Source organism: Chelonia mydas, chromosome 6 (assembly GCF_015237465.2).
Source record: "Chelonia mydas isolate rCheMyd1 chromosome 6, rCheMyd1.pri.v2, whole genome shotgun sequence".
NCBI classification, from domain to species: domain Eukaryota; kingdom Metazoa; phylum Chordata; order Testudines; family Cheloniidae; genus Chelonia; species Chelonia mydas.
The window spans coordinates 130,594,799-130,608,967 of record NC_051246.2 but is presented as its reverse complement, the minus strand read 5'-3'; the positions used below and the strand labels follow the sequence as shown (position 1 = coordinate 130,608,967).

At 40.9% G+C, this 14,169-nt stretch overlaps 2 protein-coding genes across 7 annotated transcripts in view; one reads left to right on the top strand and one right to left on the bottom strand.

Moving 5' to 3' along the window:
- The window catches only part of FANCM (FA complementation group M), a 182,316-nt gene extending 175,401 nt beyond the window's left edge, over positions 1-6,915 (top strand). For all 3 annotated transcript variants that reach the window (XM_043549768.1, XM_037901395.2, XM_043549767.1), the window contains one exon: positions 6,115-6,915. The gene's annotated coding sequence lies outside the window, so the exon portion shown is untranslated. The remainder of the gene's footprint in view (positions 1-6,114) is intronic.
- Positions 1-14,169, bottom strand: part of MIS18BP1 (MIS18 binding protein 1) — a 33,475-nt gene that overhangs the window by 16,791 nt on the left and 2,515 nt on the right. For all 4 annotated transcript variants that reach the window (XM_043549775.1, XM_037901401.2, XM_043549774.1 and 1 more), the window contains exons 3-9: positions 13,417-13,542; positions 11,485-11,999; positions 9,851-9,927; positions 7,291-7,421; positions 4,861-4,951; positions 4,168-4,316; positions 1,791-1,957 (exon numbers count right to left, since the gene is read on the bottom strand). In XM_043549775.1, coding sequence (XP_043405710.1) covers positions 1,791-1,957; positions 4,168-4,316; positions 4,861-4,951; positions 7,291-7,421; positions 9,851-9,927; positions 11,485-11,999; positions 13,417-13,542 — 1,256 coding nt within the window. The remainder of the gene's footprint in view (positions 1-1,790; positions 1,958-4,167; positions 4,317-4,860; positions 4,952-7,290; positions 7,422-9,850; positions 9,928-11,484; positions 12,000-13,416; positions 13,543-14,169) is intronic.

Sequence of the window (14,169 nt, the reverse complement as noted above, 5' to 3'; positions counted from 1 at the left end):
ACATGCTGTCTGGAGAGTTCTCAGGAAGACTCATCCAGTGGGGGATAAGCTTCTCCTAAGGCCTGTTGGTCTTCCTAATGGCCCCTTACCCTGATTAGGCCCTTTACAACCAGCTATTTAGAGTAGTGGGTGTTACCCAGGTATAACTACATTTGAAGTACAGATACATAGTCAGTATTTATAACTTCAGATACAAAAGTGATACACGCATGCAAATAGAATAATCATATTCAGCAATTCATAACTTTTCCCATGACACCTCACATGACTTATCTTGTACAAAATGCATCATAATTATGCCATAATCATATCATAATAGAACTATGAAGAATATGGGGTGCAGTGTCACAGTATTTATCCTCACAACACCCCTCTGAGATAGCACAGCCCTTTTATCCCCATTTTACTGATGGAGAACCAAGGCACAGAGGAACCCAGGGCCAGATGTTCAAAAGGGATTTCAGGTGCCTACAGAGGCAGATATCTGGCTCTTTAGGCACTTGAAAATCCAGCCCTAAATTACTTGCCCAGGTAATACAAGGAGTCTGTGGCAGATCAGGAAATTAAACCCACATCTCCCAAGTTCCAAGCTAGAATGCTCACCACTGAACCATCCTTATCCTCAAGAGTATTGGTTGATCATAGGATGACTATGAGCCGCCAATGTGATAAGGCCGTGAAAAAAGCTAATGCGGTCTTGGGATGCATCAGGAGAGGTATTTCCAGTAAGGATAAGGAGGTTTTAGTACCATTATACAAGGCACTGGTGAGACCTCACCTGGAATACTGTGTGCAGTTCTGGTCTCCCATGTTTAAGAAGGATGAATTCAAACTGGAACAGGTACAGAGAAGGGCTACTAGGATGATCCAAGGAATGGAAAACTTGTCTTATGAAAGGAGACTCAAGGAGCTTGGCTTGTTTAGCCTAACTAAAAGAAGGTTGAGGGGAGATATGATTGCTCTCTATAAATATATCAGAGGGATAAATACCGGAGAGGGAGAGGAATTATTTAAGCTCAGTACCAATGTGGACACAAGAACAAATGGATATAAACTGGCCACCAGGAAATTTAGACTAGAAATTAGACAAAGGTTTCTAACCATCAGAGGAGTGAAGTTTTGGAATAGCCTTCCAAGGGAAGCAGTGAGGGTAAAAGATCTATCTGGTTTTAAGATTAAACTCGATAAGTTTATGGAGGAGATGGTATGATGGGATAACATGGTTTTGGTAATTAAATATTCATGGTAAATAGGCCCAATGGCCTGTGATGGGATATTAGATGGGGTGGGATCTGAGTTACTCAGGAAAGAATTTTCTGTAGTATCTGGCTGATGAATCTTGCCCATATGCTCAGGGTTTAGCTGATCGCCATATTTGGGGTCGGGAAGGAATTTTCCTCCAGGGCAGATTAGAAGAGGCCTTGGAGGTTTTTCGCCTTCCTCTGTAGCATGGAGCACGGGTCACTTGCTGGAGGATTCTCTGCTCCTTGAAGTCTTTAAACTACGATTTGAGAATTTCAATAGCACAGATATAGGTGAGGTTTTTTGCAGGAGTGGTGGGTGACATTCTGTGGCCTGCATTGTGCAGGAGGTCAGACTAGATGATTATAATGGTCCCTTCTGACCTAAATATCTATGAAAAAAAAAGTGATCCTTACAAAGTAGTCCACACAGAAAAAAGTTCAAAAACTACTGAATTAAAAGGTTGTGGCATACAAAAGTCATCTTAACTTAGATACTTTTTAAACAAGTATAGAACAATAAGGTAATAACATGCAGAAAAGTCTTACAATACTCAAGTAGTTTTTTCCACCCTCTTCTATAGTAACATTTAGTTTACGATCAACAAACTCTCGTTGTCCACACCAGTAATGCAATGGCGGTTTAATGCGCCGACCACTACGGCTGTAACTTGCATCTGGATCTTTTTGCACAGAATTGCGTTTGGGTGTCATATCTACACACACACAAAAAGAAAAATCTTGTTAGCAGCAGGATAGTTTTGAGTTTTGTTTTTTTAAAAACATCAGAATACTGTATTTTAAAAGTAATCTTTAGTAAGATCTTACGGGCATAAACCAACGTTAGCAAGTTCAGAGCGGCCATCCTGGGTCAGACCAGAAGTCCACCTAGCCCAGTATCCTGTCGTCCAACAGTGGCCAATGCCAGGTGCCCCAGAGGGAATGAACAGAAAAGGTAATCATCAAGTGATTCATCCTGTCTCCCACTCCCTGCTTCTGGCAAACGGAGGCGAGGGACACCATCCCTGCCCATCCTGCTAATAGCCATTGATGGACCTATCCTCCATGAATTTATCTAGTTCTTTTTTTAATCCTGTTATAGTCTTGGCCTTCACAACATCCTCTTGCAAAGAGTTCCACAGTTTGTCTGTGTGTTGTGTGAAAAAATACTTCCTTTTGTTTGTTTGAAACCTGCTCCCTATTAATTTCATTTGGTGACCCCTAGTTCTTGTGTTATGACAGGTAAATAACACTTCCTTACGTACTTTCGCCACACGTGTCATGATTTTGTAGATCTCTATCATATCCCCCTGTAGTCATCTCTTTTCCAAGCTGAAAAGTCCCAGTCTTATTAGTCTCTCCTCATATAGAAACTGTTCCATACCCCTAAAATCATTTTTGTTGGCCTTTCTGAACCTTTTCCAATTCCAATATATCTTTTTTGAGATTGGGCAACCACATCTGCACACAGTATTCAAGATGTGAGTGTACCAGGGATTTATATAGAGGCAATATGATATTTTCTGTCTTCTTACCTATCCCTTTCTTAATGATTCACAACATTCTGTTAGTGCAGCAGCAGTCAAAAAAGCTAAGTGGATTTTTCAGAGAACTATCTACAATGACTCCAAGATCTTTCTTAAGTTGTTACAGCTAATTTAGACCCCATCATTTTATATGTATAGTTGGGATTATGTTTTCCAATGTGCATTTGCATTTATCAACATTGAATTTCGTCTGCCATTTTGTTGCCCAGTCACCCAGTTTTGTATTGATTTACATGAAAATGATGCTCACACAAAACAAAAGTGAACATCTAAATCAAGAAATTACCATTCTTACTTTTAAAAGCAGACAAGTCAAAGACCCATGTAACTTAGTGTGATTAAAGTATTATAGTAATTTTTGCCCCCCACAGCAACCAAATTTATGCTCTGAAGTCTTTTGACTTTGTGACATAGTTCAGAGAGTAATGATACACAGAGATCACATAGGAAGGTGGTGATAAGTGGATTTAGCCAAAGAAAAGTTTAGACTCAATCTATTCCCAAGTACACAATCAATTGGAAGCACACTGGAAAGAGTACAAATGTGCAGATGATACAAAAATGAAGAAGTCTGGATAAAGAGATAATGAATAATTAAATCTGATGAAAGCCATTTTGGAGCATCAGATCACAAGGATATTCAGGAACTGACAGAGGTGCCAAGAGCAATTAAGATATGGTGCCCCTAGAATTAGGAAAACTAGGCTTGTACTAAGAAAGAGAAGTGGATAAGAGGAAACAATGTATAGGGTTATAAAAATGTCAACATTTCAGAGAAAACCTGAATGTCATAACTGTTCATACAGTGCAGTTGTAGCCATGCCAGTCCCAGGTTATTAGGAGACACAAGGTGGGTGAGGTAATATCTTTTACTGGACCAACTAAAAGATATTACCCCACCCACCTCATGTGTCCATGCATTAAGGGAGATAAAGAGAAATAGTTTAAAGGAGAGAATTTGGAATGGCTGTGAACAACAGGAATTGCAAATGTACTCATTTTATAAAAGGGAGTAAAATAAAAACTTACAAGGAAATTACCCCCTCGCAACCTTTTATTCCATGTATGTGAATGCATCACATAACCTCTTTGGACCAAATTCAGACTTAGCCTAAGTTATTCTACACAAACCAATGTTGATAGATCATTCCTCACAAACTGTGGGTTAAATTTATCCCTTCATGTTCCAATATTTTAATAGAACACTGAGCTTCACTGTGAGAAAGAAATGCCACTACAATTGAAAAAAAACAACTTCATGCTGTGACCATTCTAAAAATGAGAAATGTTAAGAAGCAGTCAGTTATTTAACCATTTAAATTACCATCAATTTAGAACAAAAAAGGGGGGGGGGGGGGTGGAGGTGGGGTAGTACTCACATCTGTTATCATTCAGTGCTACTTCATAACTGGTGTTTTGTGTTCTAGATTGTTTTTGTAAGTCTCCTGTTACCTCCTCTTCTTCCAACATATCCACTTCCACAGAACTGATTTTTTCATTGCCAGCCCCATCAGTATCTTGTTCTTTCCTAATTTTTTGAAGTTTAAGAAAAGAAAAAAAAAACACCAAAATCTGTCACTGCTTAATATTGCTTAGTTGTTATTAAAGAACTTCAGCTGAAATACTATTGTACACCATTCAAACACCGAAAACTCACAAATGAAAAGCCTTGTACATGGTTCTTCCCTATCCCCACACCAGTGTATTAATGCAGCTGCACTGAGTCAAACCCCTAATGTAAATAAACTACGCCAGAAGCCAAGCCAGTGCAAGTCCTCCGGTATTAGTGCAATGGGTATACTGGTAGCACCACTGTAGCTAAATCAGTGTAGCTGCACTAGTTTCTCTCTCACTTACACTCTTGTGTATACACACACACACACACACAGAGTAGACAAAGCCTGCTAAACTTTATTTTCCAGTTAACACATTGGTTACTAAGAATTTGCTTAGAACTTAGTCTAAATACATATCTACTGAACCTCAGTTGTTTTACATATTTTTTAAAAACAAATATTCACTCTACACTATTAAGTTAGCACTGAACAAAATAAAGGCCTACCAAAAGTTACCTCTTTAGTTCCCCAAGAAAATTCTCAACATATTGTTTCCATTGTTTTGGAAATCCAAATGTAAACTTCTTGATGAATTTGTATGGAAATCCTGTTTGAAACAGAGGAGAGCGTTAATAATGGCTAAAATTTTAACAGCATACTCTACTTTCTACTGCATTTCCTCCCCCTTCACAGTAAGAAAGAATGATATTTGAATAGTGAATTTGGTTCACTGACAGGAGTACATAAGTTGTAGTACATTACATGTGACAGTAGAACCTCAAAGATAAAAACACCAGAGTTATGGACTTACTGGTCAGCCGGACACCCTGTGAAACCACAAGTCCTCAATCAGGCAGCAGCACAGACCAAAACACCCCCCACAAATACTGTACTGACTTGGGGCTTTATTCACTGGACGGTTGGGTCTGCAGCCATGGGCAAGGGGGAGGTTCAGGGTGGACTTGGGGCCTCTGACCCTCAGGAGCACCAGGGCTCGGGGCTTAAACCCTGCAGTTCTGTACCTAGCTTCAGCCCTGAGGAGGGTGCTGTGGCTCTAGCTACAAAGGGAGCGCCGGTTTCGGCCTCAGCGCTCCCCCTGTAGCTAAAGCCCTGATCCCTGGCACCCACCTCTGGAGCCTTGGCCCCCTCTCCCACCACCCTGTGGCTGTAGCCCTAAGTGCCCCCTCCCCCCACCCTGTGGCTGCATCTGTGAGCACCCCTCCACTGCCCAGGCACCCCCTCCCCACCCCCTGCGACTGCAGCCCCGAGGCCCCCCACCACCACCCAACCCAGAGCCCTAGCCGCCCTCCCTCCCATCCTGCAGCTGCAGCCCCGAGCCAACCCCCCACTCCGGAGCCCTTGCACCCCCATTTCAGAGTTTCGGACAACCTCCATTCCCAAGGTATCTGTAACTTTGAGGTTCTACTGTATATAGAAAAAAAGAACAGTAGTCAATTCCGTGCCACCCCCGCCCCCGCCCCAAAGAAAAAGAAATAGACATGTAGTCAATTACGTCTGTGACTTTTAATTAATTCCCTGAAGAGCAAACTGCTAAGCTGAATACTGAAAATACTGCCGTAGGAATGGGGGAAGTCCATTTAATTTAAAGCTACTTTGCATGCAGCTGGCGGCACGCTGGATTTAGTGATTGGAAATGGGTTGGAGGTTAGGGACGTAATCACTGCATCCATGACACAGGATAACCATTACACTTCTTCAGTTGTCCATGACTGTTCACGCAGTGGCTAGTAAATGCTGTCTTTCCTCAAGTCACCCTAACAGGCCACTGGCATACAGAAGACTTGTGATGGATGAAGTGAACGGAAGAATGACTACAGCACTAGGGGCCGAGATCCCCACCTGAGTTCAATCAACTGGAATATAAAGACATTTAAAGACAATTGTTGGGGCTCTTTCATAGCATTTGCATAGCTATGTATAGTTGAACCATTTCTGATAGTATGGCTAATCTGAGCTGTCTCCATTTGGACATGGAGTAGAGCTTCTCTCACTGCACTTCCAAAGAATGTCATAGATTTCTCTCACTGCACTTCCAAAGAATGTCATAGATTTTTAAGGCCAGAAGGGGCCATTAGATCTCCTAGTATGGCCTACTGTATATATCACAGGCCAAAGAATTTCACCCAGTTACCCCCTTAGGGAGCCTGATAACTTCTGTCTGACTGAAGCTTATCTTCCAGAAAGCAATCCAGTCTTGATTTGAAAATATCCTTATGGTCAATTCCACTGATGCTGTAGAAGTTACCAGTGTCAATAAGAGAGTGGGTTTGATTTGGGGTTAGCTGGCTGAGGTTTTAGGTGGACAAGGCAGAGATTACACCGTTGGGTAGGAGTAGCATTAGATAAAGTGATGTATGCTCCGCTAATTGAAAGTGTGTGGCCATTTGTGAATCAGGTTTACAATTCAGGGGGTTTATTAGGCCATGGCTGCTATTAGATTCTCAGAAAGAAACTGTAGATCAAGGAGTGCATTTTTCCTCATCTGTACTCAGTGAGGGAAACCGTTTTTTTTTTTTTTTTTAATAAAGGATTTGGACCTTTTCATGCTTATCTGAGCCTTTGTCACCTCTGTAATATTCTCTGCTTGGGGCCTCAAGAACATTCTGAGAAGCTGAAGCTAGTACAGCAACTTGCTTATTAAGTGGAACTTTATTCTACTGAAACACACTGCAGCTGTGGGCTTCTGAGTGGAATTCAAAGTGCTGGCATAGACCTTTAAAGCCGTAAATGGCTTAGGTCCAGGTTACCTAACAAGCTACGTTTCTCCCCAAGCCATACTGCCATCTTGATATACGAAGAAGGGGCTTTTGGCAAGACTCTCTCAATGAGGTGTCTAACTTCAGAATTCACTCCTCACCCAAGCCTGCCACTGCCCACATTTCTTAGCCTCCTGCACATGCTGAAATTTCAAATGAGTTTCCTTACCTTCTTTTCTCATGGAAACAGAGTTTATATTTCCTTGTAACAAGTAAATACGGCCAGATATTGTTTTAACTTGATTCGATGCCATGCGTTCCACAATTGCATTACTATGCCAGTACAGTTCTTTCATATCTCTGAAGAGACAGATAAATAGAAATAAGTTGTTCATTTTCTTTAGGGAAAATTATTAACACTGGAGTTTCAAGTTCCAACAATGAGAATACCAAGATTCTGTATCAGACTGGTGTTTAAATATTTTCATTAATGATCTGGAAAAGGGAATGAACAGAGAAGCATCAAGATCTGCAGTAATACAAAATTATGGCCCAATCCAACTCCCACTGAAGTCAACAGAAGCCTTTCCATTGACTTGAATGGGTACTGGATTCAGGCCCTTATTTAGCACAGTCAAGATTCTGAAAGACTGAGGAACTCCAGAGGGATCTAACAAAGTTAAGTGAATTGGGAGTGCAATGGAAGAAATTTAATATTGATATCACGGAATATAAGAGCACAGTTAACTGGAGTAAAAAATGGATTAGGTGTTTACCAGGTATGGGTAATGAAGACATCCACAGTTATGTAAGACAGAATAAAAGATAAGGAACATAAACTGTCACACATAGAACCAGATCCTGGACAGGTTGTAGGTATTAAGGGCACAGGAGAGGGCTGCTGGTTATTGTTTTCATAGTCACACCTGAATCAAGATATTGATGCACAGTCGTGCTGGAAGGGCATATCAAGTCCAGTTCTGCTCAATATCTTTATCAGTGATTTAGATAATGGCATAGAGAGTACACTTATAAAGTTTGCAGACCATACCAAGCTGGGAGGGGTTGCAAGTGCTTTGGAGGATAGGATTAAAATTCAAAATGATCTGGAGAAATGTTCTGAAGTAAATAGGATGAAATTCAATAAGGACAAATGCAAAGTACTTCACTTAGGAAGGAACAATCAGTTGTACATATACAAAATGGGAAATGACTGCCTAGGAAGGAGTACTGTGGAAAGGGATCTCGAGGTCACAGTGGATCACAAGCTAAATGAGTCAACAATGTAACGCTGTTGCAAAAAACGCAAACATCATTCTGGGCTGTATTAGCAGGAGTATTGTAAGCAAGACGCAAGTAGTAATTCTTCTGCTCTACTCCGCGCTGATATGGCCTCAACTGGAGCATTGCAGTTCAGAGCCCCACATTTCAGAAAAGATGTGGACAAATTGGAGAAAGTCCAGAGAAGAGCAACAAAAATGACTAAAGGTCTGGAAAACATGACCTATGAGGGAAGGTTGGAAAAAAAATTGGGTTTGTTTAGGGCGGAGAAGAGAAGATAGAGGGGATATAACAGTTTTCAAGTACATAATAAGTTGTTACAAGAAGGAGGCAGAAAATTGTTCTCCTTAACCTCTGAGGATAGGACAAGAAGCAATGGGCTTAAATTGCAGCAAGCGAGGTTTAGGTTGGACATTAGGAAAAACTTCTTAACTGTCAGGGTAGTTAAGCACTGGAATAACTCGCCTAGGGAGGTTCTGGAATCTCCATCACTGTTTAATCTGCTCTTAAAAAAATCTCCAAACACCTGTCAGGGATGGTCGAGATCAGAGGTGGGCAAACTACGGCCCGGGGGGGCGCTTCCGGCCCTCCACATGTTTTAATCTGGCCCTCAAGCTCCTGCCAGGGAGTAGCGTCAGGGGCTTGCCACACTCCACACGGCTTCCAGAAGCAGCAGCATGCCCCCCCTCCAGCTCCTATGCTTCCGGGAGCTGCTTGAGGTAAGCGCTGCCTGGAGCCTGCACCCCCCTCCCGTGCCCCAACCCCCTGCCACAGCCCTGATTCCGCTCCAACCCACCAAACCCCTCAGTCCCAGCCCGAAGCACCCTCCTGCACTCCCAACCCCTCATCCCAAACCCCACCCCAGAGTCAGCACCCCCAGCCAGAGCCCTCACCCCATCCCAACCCCCAATTTCATGAGCATTCATGGCCCACCATACAATTTCCAAACCCAGATGTGGCCCTCAGGCCAAAAAGTTTGCACACCCCTGGTCTAGATAATACTTAGTCCTGCCTTGAGTGCAGGGGACTGGACTTGACCTTTTGAGGGCCCTTCCAGTCCTACAATTCTATGATAGACTGGACAGCTAGTCCTTGAAATCTTTAAGTTACTTAGCTGAAGAGCTCCCTTCCCTCAACACAGCAGAACAGGAGAGTGTACTTGGTATTTGCTGAATGAAGCTCTAGGCTATCTTCTCACCAGCTGTGCACGTGGCTCTCTTAAACTTAACAGCACTAGGTCCATCCCCCAAACTCTCTCTGGTAAGTGGAGGGAGGCAGAAGTTGGTGGGGGCCATTGTCAGCAGCAGTGGTAGCCCTATGTAATGGTTAAACTGAGGCAGACTAGTCTTTGGTGCACGTGATTCTTTCCAGATCCACTCAATAGTCCTAAGCGAAGATGCCAGGATGGTGCATATTTGTGAAGTTGAGATACAGAAATGAGAATAAAAAAAACTATGTTTTATGCCACAGAAATGTGCAACTTTGATGAAGGAAAAAAAATCACTTACCTCCGTTTTCCTTCTACACACACAGCAGTATTGTTGTTGATAACCTTAATCCTCCACTCACTTAGACAGATTTTTGACTAAGTTAAAGAAAAAGAGCATTATAGGTACACTTAATATGCCAATTATACAGCCATTAAAATAAAAAGCAAACTAACTATCCTTTAACCAGTAACTTTTAAGAAAACAAAAGCTTTATAATGTTTGTTTTAAACAAAGAATTCTACATATGTTAACAGTAAATCAACAAACTGAATACTCAGGAGATGAAAAAGTGACCAAATGATACATTAACTCCTCTGAATGCATCCAATGAAGTGAGCTGTAGCTCACGAAAGCTTATGCTCAAATAAATTTGTTAGTCTCTAAGGTGCCACAAGTACTCCTTTTCTTTTTACATTAATTTGCTATTTCCAGTGCGGGTGGAATTTGCTATTTCCAGGTAAAGTTGAAAACAGATGCCTCAAAATATTAAGCAACTGAAAAATATGCACATGTTTGACAGTAATTTAAAAATGAAAGTTAAAAAACCCAAATATTTAAAAAAGTTAGGGGAGTTAGATTCCAAAACTTCTAGACAATTAAAATCTGGAAACTCTTAAAGGTTCCAACACCAACTCTTCCCCCACACCTGTAATCCCTTATTGTTGGGAGAAATCCAGTAGTTGACACATGGAAGAGTTAAAGTGATTCCAGTTGTATTTACTGATTATATTATAGTCAAAACACACAGCACAGGGAGTATCAGTAAACTCTCAGTGCATGCCTCAGGTGCAGACAATGGACCTGACAGCCTACTAAAGACAGACCTTCAAGTGCCTTATCGCTTTTGGAAACTGGCCTTGTAATTTTATATTGAACATTATACACACATGCGTGCGCACCCAAGATCTGGAGAGTTTTATGAACTATATCATTCCATTATGAAAACTGTATTTGTTAAAAATTCCTTTAACACTTAAATTAACTAACTACACACCTTTTCTTTATTATTTCTTTTCCTCCCTGCCTGATGTAATGGATTTAGGGGTTTTTGCCTTTTAAAATGTTAGACTTTGACCATAATCATAGAATCTGATGCACTAATGCAGACCTCAGGGCTAAGAGTCCCACACAGGACTTGATTCCTTTGGCTGCAAAAGCAGTAAAAAAAAAAAAAAAAAAAAAAAGAAAAAGTGTAGTGGTGTCTGTCCCAGATCCCTGGCCTGTAATGTCTATCCCCCATATCTCTCTTTCAAAGTTTTTGTCTCCATCCACTTAGAATGTTCTGTTTAATATTAATAGATATTAAAATAAAGAAAGCTGGGAATAAATACCAATGTTTGGTTGAGAGTTTTGTTAAAAAAAAAAAAGTGTAAAAAGTGTTATTTCTATCACCATTTTTAAGCTTAAACAAGTTTGATCAACCAAAACAGGATCACATGAGGCCCAGTCTCTGATCATATAGTTAGATTGACAGCCTGCAAGTTTTCCAAAGAAGGACACATATGAAGCTTATGAATTCCACAGTATAGATACATATTTATACTTATATATTGCTATATATGACAAAAAACTAAACAAATACCACTAGCTGTAGCAAATCTGAAGGTATTTTTCAATACAAAGTCCTTCCACAAAGGAACAAACTTTCCCACCTGTTTATTTGCATTGCCATCATTTTTATCTATGTGAGATGTGCTTGAGGGGGCCTTACAATCTCCTTCTTTTGGTTTTTGTTTTCTTGGTATGTGGACCTTTGGAGAAGAAAACATAATACTACAGAAGCACTGTGTGGGTCTCTGAGGGTCAGTCTCTGATTTCTTCTCTACTCCTTGAGATGTTTTCCAGGTGCTCTCTTGTAATAGTCTTCCTTCTCGATGAGGACTGGCATATATTGTTTCTCCACTGCCATACCTTTCTGCTAACTGAACCCCAGTTTTAGAAGGGTCGGAGTTTGCGTTCACAGTATCAATCATGGTATTTTGAGACATTTCATCATCAGCATCAATCGGCTCCACAAGAAAAACATCATCCTGACTGTTGCTGGTATTGTTAACTGTACATTCTCCATTAAAGTTACTGACTTGTTTGGCAAAATCAGATTTGATTAACGGCTTGTTCACGATTGTTGAAGAAATGCTTTGCTTGATTTGGTTTGACAATGCAGGATCTGCCCAATTAAAAAAAACCAAAAAAAGAAAAATAAATTCAGGCAAAGTAACTCATGTTATTCCAAAAAAAGTAAACCTGCATTCATAATACCAGAAATCTGATTCTATTACAATGAATCGTGACAGGTTTCAGAGTAGCAGCCATGTTAGTCTGTATTTGCAAAAAGAAAAGGAGTACCTGTGGCACCTTAGAGACTAACAAATTATTTGAGCATAAGCTTTCGTGAGCTCACGAAAGCTTATGCTCAAAGAATTTGTTAGTCTCTAAGGTGCCACAGGTACTCCTTTTCTTTTTAATGAATCTTGAGTAGAAACTATAGCTTCCCCTCCACCCCCAATCAGCTGGCACAATGATTTCCACATACCCCAAGACCAGCAACTCAGCTGCATGAGCTCCAAGTAAGACTTCTGCTGCTAAAGTCCACTTCAACCTTCCTCACTTGCTGTCCTTACCAAACTGCTCCTAAGCTGTTAGTGATAAAGTGACGAACACAGAAGTCTTAAATTTGTATGCAGAAGTATAGAGAGGCTCCAAGAACTTTTGTCTGCCCACAAAGACCTGAAGAAGAGCTCTGTGTGGCTCAAAAACTTGTCTCTCACACCAACAGAAGTTGGTCCTATAAGAGATATTACCTCATCCGTTTGTCCACACAGAGGCAGAATCTGGAGAGACAACGTAGATGGAAATTTACATAGTACTGCTAGTAGGGAGAAGTTTATATAGTAGGGAGAAGATAATACCAAGCTCCACAATTGGAATCAGATGTCATGAGCAGTCATTTTATAAAAGAGACAAGATACATGATACACCCTACACCCCCACCCATCTCAAAATGAAGGATTGGTACAAATCTTGACAAACGTCCAGTGCAGGGGTTCTCAACCTTTTTCTTTTGATAAAGAAAATAATACACCCTCCCTCCCACCCATGCCAAAAAAATTCCACGGCCTGCCTGTTTTTCTGCATAGCCAGTAGATTAAAAATCAGGGACAGCATTAGGGGATACCAAGCAGAGCAATTGCCTGGGGCCCCACAAAGTTAATTTGCTTATCTTCAGCTTCAACCCTGAGTGATGAGGCAATGATGGGGAAGGGAAGAGGAGATACTGTACTCTAACTACAGCACACCCTCGCTATAATGCCCTTGATAATAACGAACCTTCGGCTATAATGAACCCAGTCCTTGGATCCCACCTCGAGTCCCATGGCTGCCCCCTCCTTCAGCCCCTGCAGCTATCACAGTCAACCACCTTCCCTCCCCGCCGCGGGACTCTTTCGCTAAAATGAACAAATGGCTTTGATCCCACTGGATTCGTTATGGCCAGGGTGTAGTGTATCTAAAATACCCACAAACAGAAACATAAGAAACCAGTCACTGTTTTAAGAACCACTACCAGCACTACCAAGAAAAAGTACCTTTTTGCTGCTTCTGCACTTTCTGTTTCATGCGCAAGAAGAACTTTTGAGGAGATTCTGAAACCAGAGTGTCCACAGTGAGGGAATCCACATTTTTGTTTCGCACTATCTTGGTGCAATGCAGTGCTAAAAGAAAAATGTTCTCTTAAATTCAGGAAGCGAACAACAGTATAACAAAAATTGTTAGTATTCATTTAAAGATTACTAGACTAAATATACATTTCATAGAACATTAACTTCACCAATGAAAAAAATACATAATTCTCTTATTTCTTGTATTTCAAACTTTAAAAAAACAAACAAACAAAAAACAGGATTTATATTAGCCATTTGTTCTAAGTGGGACACTGTTCCATTAAAAAGTTTATTTTTTTGAAAAAATAAAGGTCATGCCCCACTTCACAACAGACCTGATTTGGCTCACTCCTTAAATTCCCTCTACTTGCCAATATCAGAGTTGTCTTTTGGAATAGGAAAGGGCAGTGCTTCTTATCTATGGCTAGGAACAGGCACAGTCTGATGAGATACAGTTTCTCTCTTTTCTTGTTTTTACCTCCCGTCTTTTTCCCCTTTTGTCTTAGATCTCTTCTCTACATGAGCAGTTCAGCTCTTAAAAATCTTTAAGACCTGAAATCCTGCCCCACTGATATCAATGGGAGCTTTGCTATTGACTTCAGTGGGATCAGGCTTTCACCCCTAATAAGGAGTGCTATTACTACCCCACAATGGAACAGAAGATTCCAGCTAACAACC